General features: G+C 37.8%; 1 protein-coding gene across 1 annotated transcript in view; it reads right to left on the bottom strand.

Annotated features, from left to right (window-relative positions):
• LOC131079072 (callose synthase 10) overlaps nt 1-24,321 on the bottom strand; it is a 184,562-nt gene that overhangs the window by 108,558 nt on the left and 51,683 nt on the right. The window contains exons 14-18 of the mRNA XM_058016962.2: nt 16,301-16,417; nt 16,037-16,139; nt 15,766-15,889; nt 15,380-15,569; nt 14,988-15,040 (exon numbers count right to left, since the gene is read on the bottom strand). Coding sequence (XP_057872945.2) covers nt 14,988-15,040; nt 15,380-15,569; nt 15,766-15,889; nt 16,037-16,139; nt 16,301-16,417 — 587 coding nt within the window. The remainder of the gene's footprint in view (nt 1-14,987; nt 15,041-15,379; nt 15,570-15,765; nt 15,890-16,036; nt 16,140-16,300; nt 16,418-24,321) is intronic.

Below are 24,321 nucleotides of genomic sequence, written 5' to 3'. Positions count from 1 at the left end.
GAATAGACCTGATTAATGCTGGATTAGATGCAGTCTGCAATCAGCTAACTCTCATGTTTGTTGGGCATACAGACGCCATTGAGAGAATGGCATATAATAGGTTTTGTGAATCCCAGTGGTGTGATCTAAGTCAAATAGATCAATATTTTCAAGATCAGTATTTCAATTTTTATTACAGTAGATGTTAACAGGATTGTGAAGCAATGTATTACAAATTTTTGAAGAGCTTTCCAACTGTAGGAGATTTCTACCTAAAAAGAGTCCTCGATGACCTAGTCAGGACTGGAACAGAAATAACTTTCCCACAACTCTGTAATTTTATTACAGAAATCAATAAGGAAATTTGGCAAGGACACAAAGAAAGAAGGTGGGTTAAGAAGATCAAGCCCCAATTATCACCATCACTCTGTAAAAAGATTACACCTGGTTATGGCTGCAATGACTTCTATACTAAAAGGAAATCTGATTCATATTCAAAGAAAAGAAAAGGAAAAAAACATGTATTTTGAATGTAATTTCCAAACACCCAAAAAACATTTTTTCAATGGCAAGACTTGAAGGAAGTATGGCAAAGGATTTTTTAGGAATAAGGGTCAGCATCGTAGATCTAGCAGATGGAAACCCACTTGTTTCATTTGCAAAGGCGAGCACTTTGCAAATAAACATCCTGATAGACAAAAAGAGAAGGGTAAGGCCAAAGTCGGAGCAGTCAAGGATCTAGGGATAGAAAATAAGGATGAATATGACTTCATTAATGACTATCCCAGTCATAACAATGATATTCCCTCGTCAGAAGTAGAAGAGTTTGAGGATGCTAAAATGGAAATATCAGAAGAAATTTCAGAGATCAGCTCTGATAGTTCTGATTATTCAGGCTCTGAAGTATCATACATTTGTCGTATGATCAGAAGTAATACGACCTATTACAAGGACACCTCGGAACTACTCAATGAGGTCCTCCAACAAATCAGAAAGCTAGAACAAGCAAATCAACAGATGTTGGGAACTGAAGGAACCTGGCAAAAACAAAAGCAACAACTCAATGCATTGTATGCATTAAAACAACAGATAAGAGGAACCATCGGAAGTAACACCTGTTATTCCAATAGCCCAAACACCCCTGACTAAACCACTAAAAGCCTTAAGAGGAAAGAAAGAAGGAGGAAGCACCTCCATAGGATCTTCAGCCTGACACACATGGCGACATCATCGCCTAGACTTCTTGGATAAAGTCATTGGACAAGCAAGAACAGAATTAGAAGAATTGCAGGAAGAAGAAATGCATGACCAAATGCATAAGGAGAAAAGTAGACAAAAGAATTAGAAATGTTTGTAGGATCTGAACGAAGAACTTGATGGACCCGAATCATCCAAAGGAATTCAATTCACCAGTGCTGCAACTGATCAAGAAGGGGATCTCTTCTGTCAAGAAAAGCCATATTCTCCAATCATGCAAACCATGATAGCAATAGAGGAAGCTGAAAAAGAAGGCGGCAAATGCAAAATGGTTAGGAAAACCAGCTGCCCAGGAATAACTCTGGACATTCACTTTGAGAAAATAAAAAAGTATTCTCTGAACTTTCTCTCTGACACTGGATCTGATATAAACATTGCTAGATATAATTGTTTTCCAAGGGATCAATGGACAGAAGGTGACACCAAAATTTCTTTTGGTAAAGGAGACCATACATCTCACTTGGTCTGCTTCACACCAATTGAATTTCCAGATGGATACAAACAAACTATAAAGTTTGTTCAGTTTGAAATTGATGACTATGACGGTATCATTGGAAGGCAGACAATGCAAAGTTGGGAACCTATTACAATGACTTCCAATTATCCATCATAAGAGGAATTCATTTCCCACGACTTCAAAAGGAGCAAGCATTCACAACGAAAACACTCTTACCATCTTCAAAAAATTCATTCAACAAAAATTGGCAGACAAAACAAGTAGACTCACTACGAGAAAACTTCAATCATCTACAAAAGCAATTCAAGCAGAATCTAATGACAAAGGATCTGACAAAAGCTCTGTCAAAGTCTTCAGTGTCGGCTTCCCCTTAAAAAAGATTCAAATGGAAAAGACATTGTACCAAAGGGGCATGCCAACTACTTCTTGTTAAGCAAAGCAGAAACTGAGCTCTGTAAAAATGGGATTACAGATCTCCTACAAAAAGGTATAATTTCTGAATCATCAACAACTTTTTGTTGTCATGCAATGTATATTCAAAAAAGGATAAAAATGGTAATGAATTACCAGAAAAAAAATTCGTTGTGAATTATAAGCCCCTTAACGTTTGCTTGTTAGATAATCAACATCCCTTGCATTCCAAAGACCATATTTGGCAAACCATTCAAAGATCCAACATATATTCTAAATTTGATCTAACCAAGGGGTTTTGGCAAATCTCATAAAATTTTATTTTGTGTTGCATAGTGCATAAAAACACCATCAACAACTACCACACCCCTTTACACCAATGCTAAACCTATAAAAGGCACACTAACAACTAAAAACAAAAAACAAACTCCTTGCCATTTTCTATATTTTGAAGAATATGGCAAAGAAGGAGAACAATTGTAGGCATTGAAAATAAGGAAAACAAATGCCAAAGCTACATCACTAATTTCAAAGTGAAAAAATTATTTGGAATGCCATACACCTGTAGGATTGTGTGATCTCAAAGGCACTAACTTTGAGTCGTTACGCAGGGCACTACCCCTCAACCCCACTTGCAACTTCATATAGGCAATCAAGAGGAATAGGATTATCTCTCGATGAATGGAGAAATCGGTGGTTGCACATAGTTCCTTGAGACACCAAGATTGACAAAGTCTTGACTGTTGTCAAATTCAAACTGCACAATGGGATGTTGGTCTCAAAGATACCACACAACTTCATGAGGACACTAAAAAGTGACTGTTTGAGATTACATTATGAAGCAATCCCTCATAGTTGCAATGAATTGGACTCATCTTTGATTTTCATGCAAATTTAGCTGATGCTAATTAGGAGTAGAAGCATATTTTCCAATTTTTTGTCATTTTGAAGTTGAAAGGTGGAATCTTTTGGCTTTTGTCATAATTTATTGCAATCTATATGCAAATCAACAATGAAAGCAATTGGCTTTCAAGGTCCATCCAAGTGTGTTCTTTGCAAAGCTCAAGAAGAATATGTGGATCATGTGCATTTGAGGTGTCCTTTCTCCTAGGAATGTTGGCGTTGGCTCTATGTTGTGTTTGGATCAAAGAAACGGGACTCGGACTCGGCTCGGACTCGGCAAGGCCAACCCGGACTCTGACTCGGGACTCGGAGTCAGACTCGGCTTCAGACTCAGCTGGACTCGAGAAAGTGAAAAACTCAAGAAATTTAGAGATTTTTAGAGATTTAAAACTTGTTTCATGCACCCTTTATTGAATACACCTTAAAGACACAATAACATCATCAAACTCATCTTATTTGATTGCATGCATAAGTATACATCAATCACATAAGCATTAACGCAAATTGTCGCTGAAGGAAATAACAAACATAGATATATAAATATTGTCAAATGTATACAATATTACAAAACTCATGGAATAAAAAATCCATATCATATGATCATCATCAAATGTTCCATACAAATACCAAAGGTAAATACAACTACAAGCCTATGGCTCAGAGCACCTTGCACCCTCCGGCTCCTCCACTGCCATGGCTACAGTCTCAGCCTCTATATCTACCTGGTCGATCCAATCAATGTCAAACTCTGAGGTTAAATTTTCCCTACTTCTATCGACTCAATTTCCCCCATATTTTTTGACAGGGGTTTGGGGGCAGCGCCCCCAAGTTGGGGTCAAGGGGCATCGCCCCGCGAGGCCAAAAAGACTATTATTATTTAATAAAGGCATCGCATGTTATTTTTCTATTGGCTGACATGTTGTAACCCTATTTTTTCTAATTCTCAAGCGGAGGTTATAGTGAACAAAGACAAGATCATTCATTTCAAAAAAACTTTTTAAAAAAAAGAAATTGTCATTTTATTTAACCCAACTGAAGGCCGAGTTTCAAGCACTGGACTCGCCGAGTTTGGCGATTCTAGGCCAAACTTGCCAACTCGGCAAGTCTGGTGATTTTGCCTCTCCTGGACTCGGCTGAGTATGAGTCCAAGTCTGAGCTCTGCAAACTCGGGAGGCATGACTCTGACCCGGACTCGTCGAGTTTGGGCGAGTCCGAGCGATTCTCGTTTCTCTTTGGATTATCTAGCGCCCTCCTAGGTGACATCCTATGTTTGTTTCAATTGTGGCCAATCATCAAAAGGTCTGTCTCCTTTGCAAGTCTTTGGATTACTAGCTCTTTCATTCTTTTATGGGAATTGTGGAAGGACAAAATAAAAAGATATTCCAAGAAAAGGAAAACGGCCTTCCATCTTTGCAGAATAAAATAAATGCAGTAATTATGGAAGTTTTGAACAACAGAATTTCTCAACTTACTACAAAGAATACTTCATTCATGGATTGGGATTCTAAAATGAGGTTCAATTGGCAGGGGTTCAGGATCCCTTTGTGGATTGGGGTTGGGGGTCCAACTTCCCATTTAGTTGGGGTTGGGGATCAAGTTGTGCGGTCTCCTCAACATGGTTGGCTCAAGTTGAATTTTGATAGAGTCTTGAGATGCAACCCAAGCACCTCTGGTACATGTATCATCAGAGATTGGAATGGATTGATCATTTGTAGCTCTTCAAAACTGCGCCATAGAGGAACAAACAATGAGGCCGAATTTTTGGTAGTTATACATGGTCTCATCATTTGCAAAGATTTGGCAGCCAAGAAGGTTGCAATTGAAAGTGACATCTTTAGATATTAATGCAACGCCCCCTCTGAAGGACCAAGGCAAAACTTGACCAAATAACGGTTTTTTGAAACACCAAAGACACCACATAACATGTCACACTTGCACGACAAGGATCACAAAAGTGTCATGTGGAACATGTTAATGTGTGTTTTATGCACATAACATTACAAAATAAAATACCAAGGTAATTTACCCTCTCTTGAACAAAATCACCTCAGATGCTAAGGATAAGATCAACTAAAATGATTCCAAGAATGCTACATGTCAGGTCTTGACGAGTGGGTAACTCACTGGTCGATGTGAATTGTTGTGTTCACTTGGGGACTTACGCAAATGTTTGGATTATCTTCTTCGATCATGAAGATGCGGAATAGGTGTACTGACAACTTAGGATTTATCAATGAAGCTCCAGACTTAATTCTTACTAAAAAATGGGCAAAAGGAATAGGGTTCAGGAAATCTATTCTAGGCCTAGGAATGTAGGAAATGATGAACGGATCTAGTGGAATCAAACTAGGCAAGCTCTCACAAACAAGTATTGACACAAGCTTAGTGCAATCGTCTAAGGTATACTTATGGATTTTCAGACTATTACCATCAAACGTTGACACCATCCAAGATGATGATTGTCAAGGGACGCATAATAGTTGAAGTTAAGCTTACTCAAATTTTCAGTTGACCACACAAGGCGCACTTACCAGCGGTAAGAGGCTAGTGGTATGGATTAAGGATTCCACACAAATATATTCAACAAATCTTTCACTCAATCTAACATACATGAAAATAAATTCTAATCTAACTTGGAGGAATTGAGAACCATGAATGCAAAGGCAACACTTGAAGAGCAAAATCACCAACAATTGAACAATGATTATGATTCAAATAGCTGCAGCATATACCAACAATGCTACAAAAACACTCTTACAAATGAGAGACAAGGAGGTATATATAGAGTCTCTTACAAAATGGATGGCCAAGATTGATACAAGATCAACGACCAAGATCATGCCAATAAAACCCTAGAATTGCCCTAATTAGGGTTTACATCAAAAATGGAGCCACCAACATATGGTCCAATAAAAAGATACCTAGTCATCAAATAGAGAATCTTCTAGAAGATTCCTCCCTGCATCTCTCTCTCTCTCTCCTAGCATACTTCAAGAGTCTAGCCAATACTGAATCTAACTCCTCCATGGAAATGCTAGGCAAGGTATCCTGTTGAAAATCAATCACGTCCAGTGAATCCGAGCAAGCGTCCAAAGTGTTCTCCCAATCTGGCATGAGCTTCTGCGAACTATGAACATGAATCAACAAAGGGACCAAGTCGTCTACCTGACTCTTCTTCAAACAGTCTAACTAGCAAAAATACATAAATTTCATCTTGCCTCTTAATTCGGCCAAGTGTAAACCACTAGCATCACTAACATCAACACCCAATAACTCCTCAACTAAGGCAAGGATCTTCATCTGAATGTCTTGAATCAATCCCTCCATCTCCATACAACTCGACTGGGCGTTCTCATAAATTGATCTCTTCGCAGCCAATGAACAATACCAGCCATGGAAAATGTATCTGTCTCCACTGTGCACAATGTTCTCGCTGACCACGATGGAATTAGGAATCTTCTTCAAAGTCTGGAGGCGTGGAATAGTCTTCTCCTGAATAGGTCGGAATTCTTCCCAAACTCCCTCCAAATACTGGATTCTAAATACAAGCCCTGTCATCCCATCATATGCCTAGAGAAACTAAGTAAGGAAATCATCTGCCTACTTTCTTCCACTCTCAATCCACTTTTCCACCTCCGAGAGTGTATCTCTCGCTACCTTGAATGGTCAACTGCAATAGGGGAAATAAGGGTGAGATTCTCACGCCTTATTCCTGCAATATACTCTCTAAGTCTGATATTCTCTTCTTTGTACCTTTCCTTCTCTGCAATTTCTTTGTCTAACCTTGCGTCGATCGCCTTGAGGTTATCACCACCCTCCTGAAACTCTTGCTCTCTTGATGTACGACCAAGGGCAACTGAAGTAATCTGTAAATCAATAGGAGTAGCAATGTTTGTTGTCACGCCTGCAATCGGAACAGCAACCTGCGCAATCCACATTCCTGTCTCATCTTTAGCTATGTGCAACAAAATCTCTGCTCTCTTGGGTTCCTTCTCGTTAGCACTCGTAGCTAGGTGGTCATCAATGTTATCAATAGGTTGTACCTCTATCATTTTCTTACTTTTCTCCATAATTCTCATCAACCAATCAGGAATAGCGGTCACCTCCATACCATCATCGAGACACATTTCTCGATCAAGTCCTCTCAATGCAGAGATAACATCATCATCATCAAGATTATTCCTGGTCAAATCGTATATCTCATTTCCCAAACTAACTTCCAAAAGGACAGTAGGGGATCCCGGCTGATCATCATTCTCATTTGGAGGTGTAGATGTCGCTTTGGCATGTAACTCCTGAATATTCTCTGGTAGGATCAGGTGTTGGAACATTGATGGGTTTCCTTATTCTGCTTTGTTATTTCAATCACCTTAATTGATGAGACACTGAGAGGTGGTGAAGGAATGATAGGTGGAGGATTGATAGTCTTTTGTTTCTTCTTCTTCACCTCCTCAATCTTCTTTCCTCTAGCCTTGACTCCTTTTGGTGTGTTTTTCCTTCTCTTTGGAGCTTGACTCTATTCATCTGCATGAATCCTGACATCACTAATAGTCCTTTGATCATCTTCGGAAGTAGACTCTTTCGGCTTCATCTTTTCATAAGTGAAGGGAACACCCATATCAACTAACTTATTCATCTGTATATCTACCCATGCACGGGAGAAACTCAAGACCTCTCTCATCAATACATTTAAATCAATCTCTTCTGACTCTGACCAATTTGGCAATCAAATTGCCTTCTTCATTTCATTCTCATACTGTGGGTGCGTATGATCCCTGTCATCTAACACCTGATCAGGAATGAGGAAAAGTCCACACTTCCTCATGAAATCCACTGACATTCTGGACCACATTTGTCTCTTCATTGTCTGTTCGTCCATCAGGTTGGCCCAATAATCTTCTATGTCTACTTTGTGGATGAACTTCTCTCCCCTGATCCTTCCAACTTTCTTATCGAGATCAAATCTCTCTTTTCTTGAAGGTTCCAAATCGATAGAATGCAAGCTCCTCACTTGCAATGCTGGCAGCTAAGGCAGACTGGCAAACCTCTTATGTCTTCCCAACTGAAATAGGGAATATCATGCCTGTCCTATCATTCTCTCTTTGGATGGCATCAAACTTTAGAAGTTGTCTCACCACTTCCAACAAGATCATTATGTCAGACGGATACTTAGGAAGCCTATAGGGTTCGGATTGAAACCCATGAATCCTAAGGTACGTGAAAGTGGAAAACTGAATATACCACAATCCATATTTCTCTATTAGCTCTGTTCCCTCCTTGGACAATCTGCTGTGGATTCCACCTTGCAGCATCCACGTGATGTACATTGTGAATACGTCATTTACTCTCTTATAGTCTTCCATTCTATACATGTTTAGCTGGGGGTAGAATTCATGACTCCTGAATTGTCCTTGCCCATTCCCGACTTCACCTTTGCATATCAATCCTCTGTATGAAACGAATCGTGCAAGCAAGTATACTCGGTAGGAAGTCATGGCAAATGACTTGGACCGCTCTACATTCCTTCGTTGAAAGTCCAGATTGTCACTTATAATCTTAGACCAATTTACCAATGGCCCTCTAAGACAATCCTGGATGAAATAGAACATCCATCCATCGAATATTGCACCTTGCGGCATCCCCATCACTCTGTTGAGTAGGAATACTAAGCCACTATGCTCCTCTTTGAAGTCTATGCACATGAGTGTCTTGGGAGCCTTGGAATGATGAAGCCTAGGCTCAATCATCCACTCTTTGTTTATTATATTCTTACATGCATCCATCTTCTTTGTGTATCGCTCTTTATATTTATCCTTGGTTACATCCTTCATATTTGTTCCGCGTGGAATCCCGAACACCTCAACAATAGCATCCTCAGCAAGGTAGGCAATAACAACGCCCTTAGGAGTTTTGATCATTCGCGTGAGAGGATCATAACACCACACACACTCCAGGATAAGCTCATTGCACTGTATGGACTGTGGAAATCCAGCAGCATGAAAAATACCACTCTTCATAATGTTCACATATGTTGGGGAAGGAATCTGATTTCCAACTTTGAACATCCACTATCGCATTTGGTTCAGGTCTAGGAAATGCATGTTTGTATCTGTGATCTCGTTCCATCTGGATGAAATCTTGGCCTTTCGATAAAATCCAGTCTCCAATATATTATGTAGTTCTTTCCTTTCCTTAAATCCGGACTTTGACATCGCACTTGTACGAAGCTTGAAGTTAGAACTTAGAAAAATAAAATAAAATTCCTGACTTTCTAAAAATTTTAAGCCAATTAGAGCATAAAGTGAGGAAAATAGTCTACACTCTTGGTAGATCTTGACAATTAAATTCAAAATGTGACAACATTAGGGCATGGAAACCCTCTATAAAATTTATTAATACCTCCTTATACTTAGAAACTATGCAAACTAAAGTGCAAAGGAGTATATCGGATCAACGATGACTAAGGAAAGGTGTGAAAGGTTGTGTTTTCACATAAAGTCTGTCTGAGGACACCTTCCGCAATCAACAATGGAAGTGAACAAAATCTGAAGACAACCTGAAAATTAGACTTTTAAAACGTGTTGTAATCACCTAGATTATGCATAAATTGATGAGAATCAACCTTCCATAGCAAACATAAGAAAATCTGAGCATGTATGTAGGGCTGGAAATGAAAACTTAGTCTGAAGACAAATCTGGAAATGAAGTTTTCAGACTTACCAACACCCTTAGGAATGATAAAATGCTCAGAAATAAACTCCGGAATGAAAGCAAAAATGCTTCCCCAGTGAAATCACAGGGTAGGTGGCTGGAAAAAAAAAATTCTGAGGACAGCACCCCTACAATGGAGTTTCAAGTCTGCAACAACAGAAGATAACTCTGAAAATTGATTGAAAATGTCTCCAATCAGCTCATTGGATAAAATCGCTTAAGGCACAAAATAGCTGGGAACAAGATATAAGTCTGAAAATTGATTTTCCAGCCAGCTACAAAGGTCAAACAAGCTGCAACAATGGAGGACAAGCTCAGATCTGCAACATATCAGCAAGCTAGGAATGATGGCAGCCACCAAGTGTGAAGGGAATTCACCAAAACAATGGCACAAAACACTTGCCAAATCAAAGTCGTCATTTCCAGCTATGTCGCCGTCCTTGAAAATTCTGAAAAATGTCTTCAATGCACCTCCAATCTGCCAACAATCTGCAACTCAAATCTGGAAAAAGAAGCAATAACGGTGGAAAAATCGCCAAAGCTCATGAAACACCAAAAATTGCCACCTTACAACAAAATCGTGATTTTCACCTAAAATGGCTAACTTCACTAAAAATCGAAAATCTGGAAATAATGGAGGCAATAAACCTCAATGGCAGCAATGGAGAGGATCGCCAAGCTGGAAAAAATGGAGGCCTTCAATCAAACACTTCACTTCAAAAATTCACCAATACGAGAGAAAAATCGCCAAACATGGAGACACCTGGCAAACTTAATAATAAAATATTGCTGGAGACTCCTCTCTTATACTTCTTTTTGCCTTTCACTTTCACCACACAAACAATGTGGGATAAAACACTTGCTTATATACTTGTTTGGTAAAACTAACTTGCTTCTAGAAGGGTAAAAACATTAAATGCTCATTGCAAGTTATTTAATTTTGTTTTTTAAATTTTAAAGAATCGCCAATCATCATTTTAAAAAAATTAAAATGGGGCTCATTAATTAAATTTTTCAATTTAAGTCAAAATTGAGCCTCTGGGTGAAAATCGATATAGGTAAGGATTAAAAAATCCCATTAAAAATCATTTAAAACACCAAAATATTCCCCACAAGGGAAAATCAATATCAGTATGGATAAAAATCCATGCTAAAATTCATCAAAATGCACATAAAATAGGCCAAGGGAAAATCGATATGGGCATGGATAAAGAATCCATACAAAAATTCACTTCATTTGCAAAAAACACTCCCTGGTGGAATTTCGACCTCAGTCTAGATGAAAATCCGGACTCAAAACTCATCATATTGCTCTTAGTGGAAAATCGACTTGGGTATGGATTGAGAGTCTGCACAAAAATCCGCATTAACTTGTCACAAATACTTGGTGGAAAATCAATCCAGGCATCAAATCCTCCTCAACTTCATCTGCACTCTTGTCTACACTCCCAGTGGAAAAAGGAAGGCAATCAAGACAAAATCCTGACACTTAGTCAAATTTGATGCTTCCAAGGGAAGAACGACCCAGGCATGGATAAATAGTGGTGGAAAATCATAGCCAGTATGGATTTCAAGGGAAACCCATGGGTAGTCCAGATTTTGAGTGGGGAAAACCATGGGTAGTCAGGAATATGAGGGGAAAAGCACCTCTAGCATGGAATTTTGACCATTTAACCATTAGAATATGGATTTCCCTTAGGAATTTGACATTTTAACCACTCAAAATTGCTAGAAAACTTTAAAACTTGATAAAACTCAACTGGACTTAGGCAAATTTTCAAAAGAAAAATGAGCGAAACACAAGGAAATTTGTCGGGATAAAGTGTGAAATCAACTTGAATAATTCACTAGGAGCGAGAAAACAACTCCAAAAGATCTGAAAATACCTTGGCACTTTAAAATCACCAATGTGCATGTTTAAAACACATTAACGCTCAAGAAGGTCATCACTTTGACCAAAATTAGGATCATTAAAATTCCATCGTTTGTAACTTGATCTTATAACCTCAAAACCCTAAACGGCACTAGGCATGATCAAAACTCCGAGACTCGAGCAAGCGAAACACAAAATTGCCCACTAAGTAGCCAAACCCCTAACCTAACAATGCAGCAAGCCGGAAAAGAGGGGGTCCCCGTTAGCAATGGGGCGATGTGTGAAAAGGTCACAACAGAACACAATGCCACGAATGAAATGACAACAAGAATGACCTCACAATTACACAAGCAAGGAGGTACCGACAAAAGACTAAACAGTCAAAGAACAAATCCACCATGACAAACCTACAAGAGAGAAATAACACCATCAAACGGATGGTTAGGTGCAACTCACAATCATGCATTGTGTATTCCATATCAATACTTAGAAACACTAATGACATAGTTCCACCAGGCACCAACAATGGTTAACTAGGAGCCAACAAATGTCAATTCAAAGAAGACATTAACAACCTTGAGACAAGGATAGGATGAGGGAGTCCTCAATCTCCAATCCATACCAAGAAATACTTAAAAACACTAATGACATAGTTACACCAACAATAATTAACTAGGAGCCAACACAACTCAACTCAAAGAAGACACTAACATTCTTGAGACAAGGAGTAGGATAAGTACGCTAGCACCTCCAATCCACTCAACAATACCCAAGGGCAATCCTTTAAGTCAAGGAAAACTTACCCCTGAAGTATAGGGGCAATGATCAACTTTAACTCTTACCCACTATAATACTGATGCAGGCAAAACGGTGAAGGTCTCAAATCTAAAGACCAATGATTAGATCGTGGTTTGGGGTTCAAGGGTTCAACATACCTAGCACCGAACAAGGAGCTACAAAGGCCCGATGTCTGATGCCCAATAGACACTCATTAGGGATCAGGGATCAAGGCTCCGACCTTCCAAGTTCAAAATGAACATTAGAATGCTTGATGCCCGATGGCCAAAATTTGTCAAGGCTGCAAGCCCAAAAACTAGCTTTCACAGATCAGGGATCGAGGGTGGGTCCCACTTTTCAAATATGATACTCAAACCTTTGATGCCCAATACACTAAGCGAACTTGGCAATGGAGAAAATAGTTTTGTGGGTCTAGGGTCGAGAATATGATACATTTTTCACAATGTGGGAACTTTGGAGAGCAAAGGCTCAATCCACAAAGCCTAAAACACTAAGAAGGTATTAATGATGACGACGAGGCTTTCCAAGTTCAAGGGTCAGGGCTGCACTATACCTTGTCCACATATTTAACAAACTTTACAAGGGATATTCCCAATCCTCAAAGCCCAAAACACTAAGAGAAAAAAGACAAGGCTAAGAGGCCTTCGGTGATCGGGGTGCGAGGTTAAGGCTTACACTTGCCATAGGTTCAACAAAAACGAAAGTGCACAAGCCCAATCATCAAAGTCTGAAACACTAGGGAAAAGGACAAGTCGTTATCTTTGTTGAAGATATTTGGCTGATCTTGATCATCACATTTTTCAAGAAGGCTAGATAACTTGCTGCTTTCTGAGTATTACAAGCAAAGCCGTATGGCTCTGCTTCTCTAGGAAGTTGTAAACATTTAGGTGCTCCTCAACGAGGAATTCACAAGTCTGTACCAAGCATAATAAGCCATTTTCACAATTGTCCTACCCAATCTTAAAAAATGGCACAAAACACTTCCCAAATTTTGCAGCCCCAAATGACATCAACAGAGACCAAACATCATCAACGAGCAAATAAACTTCCCACCTTTACAAATAACATGAAATACAATTGAAACCCTTCCCACTTGTTACACACTTCATAATTCAGCACATATCACCATTTTTTATGTTATTTTCTAGCACACATCACCAGCTTAAGTGTTAGACCAATGCAAAACACTCTCTTATCTCCAAGAATACTCTACCAGATCCTACCCACAAAGGCCACTGTGCTGGGAATTATTATCACACTCTAAACTGGAAACCGTACAGTGGTCGACGATTCTATTTAATCACCCTAGACTGTTGCCCATTCTTTCATTTTGACTTTAACTCTCAATGCTTTGGATCCTTGAGGTTTGTTCCACCATACCCATAGCTAATGTTGAGCGCTCATATAGCTTTTTAGGTAGCAATCATCTTAGTTTCAGTCCTATTAAACCATTCTGACCATACATGAACTTTAATATAATTTCATTTCAATTCTCTTGCTCTCTTCCTCTCTCTCACAGACAAATTCTGTCTCCAAAGTTACAAACATATTTGCTACGGCAAAGGTTCTATGTTAATGATTTGCAAACAAATTTCTCACAGATATCTAGAACAAGTGTACACCCATTTAAAAAAATCGAGTGATCATATCTGATGTCACCCAAAACGACATAGATAAGTAAGGAATTATGTATATGACCTAAACTATTTCTTAATGAACAGAACATGAATGAACATAATTTTCTACAAAGGATACTACAGGTTACATCAGCACTATTTAAATAACAAGAAGACAGTCTTCCCCTAAGCATGTTTTTATTACAAGCATTAAAACCACTTCTACATTAATTACAAGCATCTAACACTATCATCCACAACTGCACTGGAGCAAATTCTATTATCAAAACTTGATTTACATTCAGCAATCATCATCAGCCACTGTCCCTTACTTTAATTTGAGTACCACTAGCCCAATTTGATTTTATGTTAAAATTGATTAAATTTTCTTATTTAACATCAAACTTGGGTAATCTTTTATAAATGCTTTTTGCAAATTCTAATATTTTAGTTAATGGGAAATAAAGTACCAGGCTACTTCAGGTCACTAAACACATGAAATGTTGCTTAAAAATAGGAGAACAATTAGGGCGTATTGATGGTTTATGGTCCTAAGTCTCAGTCGCACTATTCATAACTGCATTTGAATTCCATTTTCTTTCTAAATAAACAGCGTGTATCATGAAGTGTATAGATTTTGTTACTTCTCCACCTCGAATTTACAAGGTTCCTAATTCAGGCAACCTTGATTCAAAAATACAGTTTCTAACAAACTAAATCTATAAACATAGGTAGAATATCCAATGCTGTATTATATTAAGTAGAAATAGAAATATGCAAATAATCTGCACCCATCATGGTATATTGAATTCTATAAAACATTATCGATAAAATCAGCATGACTCTCAAACACACAAAATCTTGGCTTAATAGAAAATCAACTATCATAAAAACAAAACCGAAACAAGATGTCATTTGATATGAGATTCCAAAAAAAAATTAACCAGAACTATTTAAACTTTGAAATTGATTCATTTCTTACCTATAGTAGTCAGTGGTCCTTTCATATAGGCCACGTCCAACATAATATCGTTCCTAGAAACAAGAAAACCAAAAGTTATACAAGACTAACTGTAGGTTTTTACTTCAGCATAGTGCTAATATTTTATTTACATATGTGCTTCTCTAAGAAAAGTTTCTCAAAGCAGATTTCAAACCAACAATAAATGAATAAAATATTTTGAAATTGTTTTCACATGATACCAATCCTAGAGCAAGAAAACCATTATTTGCACATGAAATGACTATGTTTTGACTTTAGTTCAATACTATTGAATTATTTACATAGGTGCTATATGAGATAGTAGCTCTCAAAACAGTTATCAGATGAAAAGAAACTAATACAATGTTCTGGCGTCATGTTCACAAACAAACCTGATACATCCACTTAAAAAATCGAATAAGAGACCACTGATCGACTTTATTGCTTAGCCTTCGCCATGAAGGTATCCGAAGAAGAATGCCAAAGAAAACTTGAACGGCAAAATATACACCCAAAACCAAGGCATAGATCCTAAAATAGAATGAGTCTGAATTTCGTTTGTTACGCTCGTCAAGCATCTTTCTGCCATTTCAAATGATCAGACAAGATATCACCTCCAAAGAAACTCCAGCATATAGTAATTAAGCCATTTCAATATATTTCAAATTATCAGACAATATTTCATGTCCAAAGAAACCCCAGCATCTATTCAAGCAATAAAAAGATTGCAATCAATTATAGATTCCAATACCTAGATAATTAAAGAACAAACACTCACATGTAGAGATAGCTAATCAATACAGATGATCCTCCAAACAAGACAAAACGTATTATTATCCGTGTAATAGCAAATCCTTGAGCCATTGAATAAGCTCCATACATCATCATAATATCAAGTATACCTGTTTCAACAATCTGTCATTTGCACTAATTCGGGAAAAAAAAATCAATACAAAAATCGTAAGCACCAACCAGCTATCCAACCATCTACATTAATTTACACAAAGTCAAGCTTAAAACTTGATTGAAGGATCATAGATTACGCTTACTTTCTATAAACTTCATGATAAAATATGTGGGACCAACACTAAGAACTTCCTTGATGGTATTCACATTAATCTTGCCATCATTGAATGCAATGAGCGTCAAACCCTGAAATTTCAATAGGAGAACTTCATTACAATAAAGTTCCTAGGAAACAACTCAGGACAAAACCACAATTAAAAGAATCAAAAATGTCTCCAAAATATGCAAGTGTTAATGTCAAAAGCAGTTGTGAAAAATGTACTTCAGAAAAAATTAAAATTGCAAACCTGAAACATCATTAGCAAGAAAATCCATAAACGGTGAAAGCTATGATAAAGATGAAGAAATGTTCTATGCTCGACAAAGCTGCTTTTTCCTGTCCGTCGCCGTAAAGCACGCATGCCCTATGCAGAGATTCACCAGAAAATACTCATATATATAACATGCGATAGAAATATATTAAGAACACGGATCCTGCATACATGTTTAAAATATCTACAATTGTATAGCCAATTCAAACTTTATTCACATAGTATGTCTATCTACAGGCAAAACCATTCATAATCAATATAGATGATGCTCACAGACGGATATAAATACACATCTAATTAACAAAACATGCCTCCATGGAAGCTATACAACAATCTATCTTTTTACTATAAGACAACAATCACAAGGAAGTTGAATCAACCATAATAAACTTAAAAAGTGCATCCAAACAGTTTGGATTTAGTTAAAACCATAAAAACAGATCACTACAGATCCTCGTCTCTAAGGCAACCATGCCTCCATGGATTTAGTTAAAACCATAAAAACAGATCCTCGTCTCTAAGGCAACCATTCTTCAACTATTATCTTATGCAATCTTTAACTGTTTCTGATCCATGAACAAGGATGGCAACAAGAATATATGGTTCTCAGGTTTGGGGACCTAACTTCAGATATTGTGACTACCATTAGGTTTAGAGGATTCAAATGATTATGCTTCAGCATGTGATTGTGCATATCGGGGGGTTTGTTGATGTGGGTTTTGTGACACCTTACAACACAATAAAATACTGAGCATCTTATCCTCAATTGAACAAAATCTCCTCAAATGCTAAACTTAATGATCAAACGAGGTGACTCCAAGGTTCCTATAGTCAGGTCTTGACTATATATGTCGATAGACTCAATGTATAGATGTGATTGCTGATAATCCAAGGGGACTTACATTTATGAACTACAACTGGAACATGAACATCAGATGTATCAATCATGTGATGCTTCTTCTCCTAAACTAATTCAAACCCAAATGGAAAAAAGGACAAAAGGGGAAAAGGTTTAGAGAATCTATGCTAACTCCTAATTCCTAAGGGCAATGGCGATAATGAATGATGCTTTCATAGACAAATCCTTCATGAAACTACTTTCTACTTAACCAAAGATAGCTCACAACACCATAGAAAGAGTGTGATCTCCTAAGGTAGTGAGAGATCTTCATATTGTAACCAATCCATTCAAATACCCAATACTGGAGCAATCCAAATGAAGTATTCAAAATCGAACTTAGCCACAATAATAATTAGGTTCAAACTAACCATGCAAAACAACATGCAATCAACAAGATGTAAATGGTATGAACCGAAGGATTCATCAAATATCATCAAACTTCACCAGCATAATCAATGAACTTTATAAAATTTGAGGATATAACAAGAAACCATGCAATATGTAGAAAAAACACCACTATCCGCCATAAATTCAATGAAAAGTAAGTTTATTTACATGCCTTGGCAACAATTTCTGCATTCTCCTCCCACTCTACTCTGCTTGCTATCTTACTGCTATTAACTTATGTTGCTAACTATTAACCTTTACAAATGAGAGCAAGCATTTTATAGATTTCTCTTTACAATTCAACGGCTCAGATTGATTCCCAAATCAACTGCCAAGATCTAACAATAAAACCCTAATGAAAGTTTGTTGCAACAAACTCCTTCTTGGCCAATGAGAAAATTACAATATTTAAGACATATGTCCTTTGAATGTGCACCAATGAGTGATGAGGTTCGGTGCATTGAAATTTGTGCCTTCGCCTATGGTAGTTATCCTACTCATCAGATGAGTCAACTACATTAAATATGGACGCTTTGACTTGAAATGATGTGATTAGGTTGATGATGACTAGGCTCCACCTCAGCTATTTCATCTTGTAGATCATCACAAAGTGTATGTGTTTGAGTAATATCTCTTGATACTCAACATTTCCAATTGCTTCATGACGGATGTAATGATGGTGGGAGCTATTCTGGAATTGCATCATCTTATCTAATTTGATCAGTTTAACCTATCCTTCTTCATACTCTGGAATTCACCTTATGATGTGTCTCATGTTTCAACCTTGGAATCCCTTACCTTGACTATTGTTGACCTTGATCCTTGTATTGATGTAGGGATATCTCCATGGTGTACTAGCCTTGAATCTTGGATTTCCGGAGCAAATTCAAGAAAATTACGAAATTTTCTCCTCTTCGTTGCTTTATCTTCATGTTGTGAGTCCTCCATTGCATCATTGTGAAGTCCTCTCCATGCTATCCTCGAGGGTTGATTTCCTTGACATGATGCTGTCCTCTCATTTGTTTCTTGTGAAGCCCTATGTTTTAGTTGCATCTCTTGAGGTTGTGATGTTTCTGATTCTTGATCTTATCATTGACATAGATGTGTTGTGCACGGCTTGGAATGGAATCCTTGTTGAATACTCGATCCTTTTGTTACTTAGAATGTTCATCCTTTCTAGCATGACTTGAACCTTGACCTTGCTTCGTTGGGTTTGATGTCCTTCATCTTTGACTCGCTTCCTCAATCTGATTAGGGGTTCTTTCATGTTGTAATGTCTTCTCTCCATCATTCCTCGCACTCACTCCCTGCATTAGACCTGAAAAAAGAACATAATTTTAATCAAAACACCAGAAATGAAAACAATATTACACAACTTACGCTTCCTAAAATCTTTTCAAATCTGGTCATTAATCCCAAAAGCTAGAACTGATGTTGCTTGACTTGTAATCTGATCAAATTATTCTGAAATCAAAATTGCCCCAATTGGAGAAATTTGCCCAAAATCAGGGCTGATTGCTAATTTTCCCTGATTCTTGATGTTAAATTCGCTGTCTAGTGTTTCAGTGGTGATGCTCAGATCTGTAAGTCGAATTTCAACTCAGCAAACGATGTTCCAAGCCCTGAGATTGCTCAGAAATTCGCTTTCAGAGGTTGTTAATTTTGCCTTGGTGTGATGGAATTCGCTTTCAAACAGATGGAATGCTGAAATAACTTGCTCCAGGTTTGCTTAGAATTAAATTTGCTCTGAAATGATGTTAAAATGAATTGCTTTCACCTTATATAAGAGCTTTTGGGTCATGACTTTTGGCTTTTACACTTCCCTAAGAGGCAGACCTCTCATATTACCCTTTTGAAACATTTCATTTTGCACGGAATGCCAGCCTTGTTCATTTCATTTCTTGTTTTGAAAGTGGCAACTTTTCTTATGAATAGGGCCAACCTTGTTTGAAATTTGATCCAACACAACCTTTCCCTCTGTAGCACACGCCTCAAGCCATGGAATCCTTGAAGTAATGGATTTTGAGCACTCGTGGACAAATCATTCTCTACCTCATGATCACTTCCTGTCCAACTCATTGATTTCGCTAAGTGAAAGATGAACTTGTTACAAGGCTGACTTAATATTTACTCTCCTTGCCATAGCTATTCTAAGCATTTAGTCACCAAAATTGGGTGTTTTCCCTAACCCTTGAAAGATTGATCATCTCGCCAATTCCCTAAAGTCTTGAATTCGGGCAACTCATTGACAAATTTATCACTTCACCTTTCAAGTTGTGGATTTGAGTAGGTTGTGGACAGATTTCTTCACCTAACCTCAAAATCGTGGATTTCATGAGGTTGTGGATTTTAGCAAGTCCTAGATTTCTCCACCTAATGGAATTTTAAGTTTCATCCACACTTATCTATTTCTTGAAATCCACCTTTAGAAATAATTCACATTCCTTGATTGATTGCTCCACTTAAGCTCTTTTCACTATCTGAACTCTAAAACTTATTCTTGTCACTGCACCATGGACTCCACACATGAAACATGACTCCCTGACTTGACCACCGTTTTACAATCAAGGCACTGCACCTTCTCACAAGCAAAAGTTTAAAGACACCGAAATTATTGCCAAACATCACTATTTGTTTATTATTTTATTTATTTATTTATCCATATATTTATTGTTGAGTTATTTATTACTTATTTAATTATTTATTTATTTATTTGCTTTATTGTTTATTACCTATCTATTTATTTGTTATTATTTCTTTACTTACCCCTTGTTATGATTGGCCCTCTTGGGAGTTGTGGTTGTGAAGATATTATTATTTAATTGCTTGTTTATTTATTTATTTATATTATTTTGTGGTTTAACATTTATTGGGCATTTGATTTATTTATTTTATATTAGCCCTTTCTATTTTATTTATTGGTTAATGGGATAATAGGTTCCTTCGTAAATTATTCAAACCAAATTTAACACCCAACCCCTTCATCTTGAGAGTATCTTTTGGTTCATTTTGTTTATACTTAGGCTTACATCTATTGGAGGTTTTGCTTTATCTTGTAGGAGATATGCATTTTCGGCCCTTTGTTTCTTAAAGGAGATTGCCTCTCTAAGTCCAATCATGCATGAGCATTGTTGGTTCTCCAATGTTTCAATGCTATTCCAATCTATCAGCATTTCTTTGAACAAGCTTTTCACTCTTAAGTACCCTTTATCTACTCCTTATAACCTTGTCGGAACAAAAGAAATGCTCAACTAATTCATCACAAAACATTTACGACCATTACATCTAGGTTACTTGGGCCTCCCCTTTAAACTCTTTAAATCCCAAATGCCTTTCTATGATAAGTACTTGTTCACCAATGATGGGACCATTCTTTGACCTAACTATCTTCAATATCATAAGTCTCATGGTTTGAGGATTCCCCTAGACCAGAAAATATTGGATATAGTGGCTCTATGTAACACCTTAGCCAAGGAGCTTCTTGCATCTCTTGTAATTCTGAAGTATGAAGTGAAACTTGAAACCTAAATAGGCAAATTCTATGCTTTAAAACTTGGTGTCCAGTTTGTCTTCATTTAATCTTTTTTTCAAACATTATATTTTAATCCATAATGGAACTTTTCAACCATAAGCAACAAGTAGAGGAGATTGTCAAAGTTTGTGGCAAGTGTAAGTTTATCCACTTACACTTATTAAATGCATAGCCAAATATTTAATTGGCACAAAAGTCGAGGAAACATAACCAATGATAATTAAGATGCCACATCATTCTATAACAACCTTTCTTCTAGAATCTTATTCCCTTTCCAATGTTCTTTCTTAGCATATGCAACAAATCTGGACACAATTCCTTCAATCTCAGCAATAGGAATCTCGGGGATATTCTTCATGCGCTCCTCAAAGTAGATAACCTGATCAAAGGCAGTGAGAAGGGCAGCTTCCCATCCAAGTTCGAGTTCTTTGATCTTTTCAATCAGGAGCATAGTAGTGAACATTAGATCCCGTTGCTCATCTGTGATGACATTCTCATTTTTGCAAAAGATGAGTTTGACTCTCTCTTCCAACTCTTGGAGGTCCACATCCGTCTCAACTTCGATCCTCCTGCCAAGAATGGTACATAACACTTCAAACACCTTATACTGAATTGGATGGATGATGCCCTCAACTTGATTGCATTTGGTGCTGATGTCCTCAAAAAGAACCTCCTTCATCTGAAGTAGAGTTGACCACTGAAGTAGGTTATGAGCTCCTCCATCCATTATCTTTTCTTGTGTTAGGATTTTCCTTGGTGTTTGCCTGATTACTTGCAGAACAGGAATGATAACATCTCTAGTGTGAGCGAAAGCGGCTACAGTTATCATTAGATTGTGGACGATCTCAAGGACCTGGATAGCTCGATGGATTGTTTTCATCATTCTTGTTGTAAATTCAACAGCTACAGTGTGGAATTTGTCAATCCAAGAGCTCATAAGCTGAACCAAGCTCTTGACTCTTTCTGCCTCGCCAATTGATTCGAGGGGAAGTGCCTGCACAGGAGATACTGCCGGATCCTGACGTCCCAAGGGCTGATTGAGATGGGTAAAGTAGCCTCTCCAAGCACCGACTTCTCTCTCAAGCTTTCCATTCTTTTCCATTTCTTCTCTAAGCTTGTCCTTAAGTGCTTCAAATGAATCGGTTGCCTCATCCAGTGCCTGTTCAGTAGTGAGGGGACCAAGCTCAAATGTTTCTACATCATACTCATCTGCAAGGATTTCACCTTCACATTTGTCCACTACTGGCGTAGCTATCTGCAATTTCCTGGATCCTGTCTCATCTCTGATCACCTTGGACATCTTGGTGGCCTTCTTCCTCTCCGTTACTTCTTGAGAATTTCCTATAAGGCTCTCTAAGTCAATTACATCATCTTCATCCTCAATCACAATCACCCTCGTCAGTCTCTCCTTCAACCAATCCAGAATGGCAGATCTCGTCTCTCTTACTTGTATTTCTTTAGGCAATGGTTCGTCTTCTCGGAGAGGAGATGTCGCTTCATCATCATTCTTCTCCTCATGTAGCTCATCAACTTGGGGAGATTGACTTGATGAATGCTGAGGTGTCTGCCTTTCCAGGTTTATCATTCTGTACCATGGACTCCATAGATTCATCAACCTCAGGCACTGTCTTCTCTTGTCCTTCAGCTTGAATTGCCTTCTTTCCATGTCGAGAAGATGTGCCTGATGAGCGATCTCGATTGGCCTCTTGCTTCTTCTTGGAAGGTTCTCTTTTCTCAGGTCTTTCTTTCCTCTTTGCGCCTCTAGGATGAGAATTGTCTTCACTTACGCTCGCTCCTCCTTCTTCTGGTCTTTCCTCCAAAGTAAAAGTCATTGGTATGTTCTAGAAGATGGAGAGCCTCACTTATAGCCTCTTCTAACAGGTAAGCCAAAGTGTTTCCTTCCTTGGATACGATCGATCTTGATTGTGAGTCATAATGGCGGGCACACTCGATCATCAGCTCATGACACTGGACTGCTGGAGGGAAATCGGCCGCCTTGATGATGCCACTTTCAATTATCTTCTTTGCAACAGGCAATGGCTTGCCAATGTAAGGGACCTCTTGAAACTTCTTCACACTGAAGTTTCCCAAGTTGGTATCTCCGATATTGATCCACTTGGACATGATCCTGGTCTCCAATTCTTCGTTCTTCTGATCTTCCTTCATGAGAGCTGGACGACTAGTAGATGCTCCTGCCTTTGGAGTCGCCATCTTGACACCTACACAACATTTCATAATTAGTAATATATCTTGAAGCGTAGAAATATAGAGTAGAAAAGAAGATTTAGGATTTTAATTAGGAAACTTCATGATAAATCTTGAGTTATCATTTCCTAATTAACTACGTCAAACTTAGAATTTTCAAAACAAAGCTCAAAATTCAAATCTTCAACAATGGTGTTAAGGTGATTACGCCATACCTCCACTTGAGTACTAATTCTAAGAAATGATGCAAAAATAGGTGAATTTTGCTAGGCAAAATGTAGATCAAAGCTCTCCCTTGAATAGAATGCGCCTCCTTTAGTCTTCAAAAGAATCAACTCCACCTCCTTCTAGTCTCCAACACTTGAGATAAATTCGCTCCAAATAGACCAGATTTCACACCTCCTTCTTGCTCTCCAAATTCGCACTTGAAGCAATGAGTGAATGATTTGAATGATGAAAAAACACCTCCAATATATAGAGCGCTTACCACCTTGCTCCCCCTAGGCCGACTTGACAAAATACGCTTAAAAAAATAAATAAATTTGCAAAAAGGAGGGGCCGACCTGATAAAATAAATAAAAATAAGACCTTAGGCGCTCCATATTTAATTTTAATTTGATAAAAATTAATTTAAAATGCCTTTACAATAAAAATTCGATTTTTTTTTTGAGGCTCAAAATTAATTTATTAAATGCCAATATGTCTTTTATTAAATGCCAATTTAATTTAATTTTTCAAATGCTTCGAAGTTAGCAATTTTGGCATTTAATACAATTTGGAGGATATTAATGCTCAAATATGGTAAAAATAAAGAATGCTACTAACTTCGCCCTGGACCCTTGGCAAGGGTCAGGGGCAAACTTTCAATTTAGGCCTTGCATTCCTCATTTTTCTTGTCCAAGACTTCATTTAGGCATTTAAATGGCATTTCTTATTGGAGTTTTGAATTTAATTTCACTTGATCTCTAGGAG

This window comes from Cryptomeria japonica, chromosome 4 (assembly GCF_030272615.1).
Source record: "Cryptomeria japonica chromosome 4, Sugi_1.0, whole genome shotgun sequence".
NCBI classification, from domain to species: Eukaryota; Viridiplantae; Streptophyta; class Pinopsida; order Cupressales; family Cupressaceae; genus Cryptomeria; species Cryptomeria japonica.
Note: the sequence above shows the minus strand (reverse complement) of the source record. Positions and strands in the feature narration are given on the sequence as shown.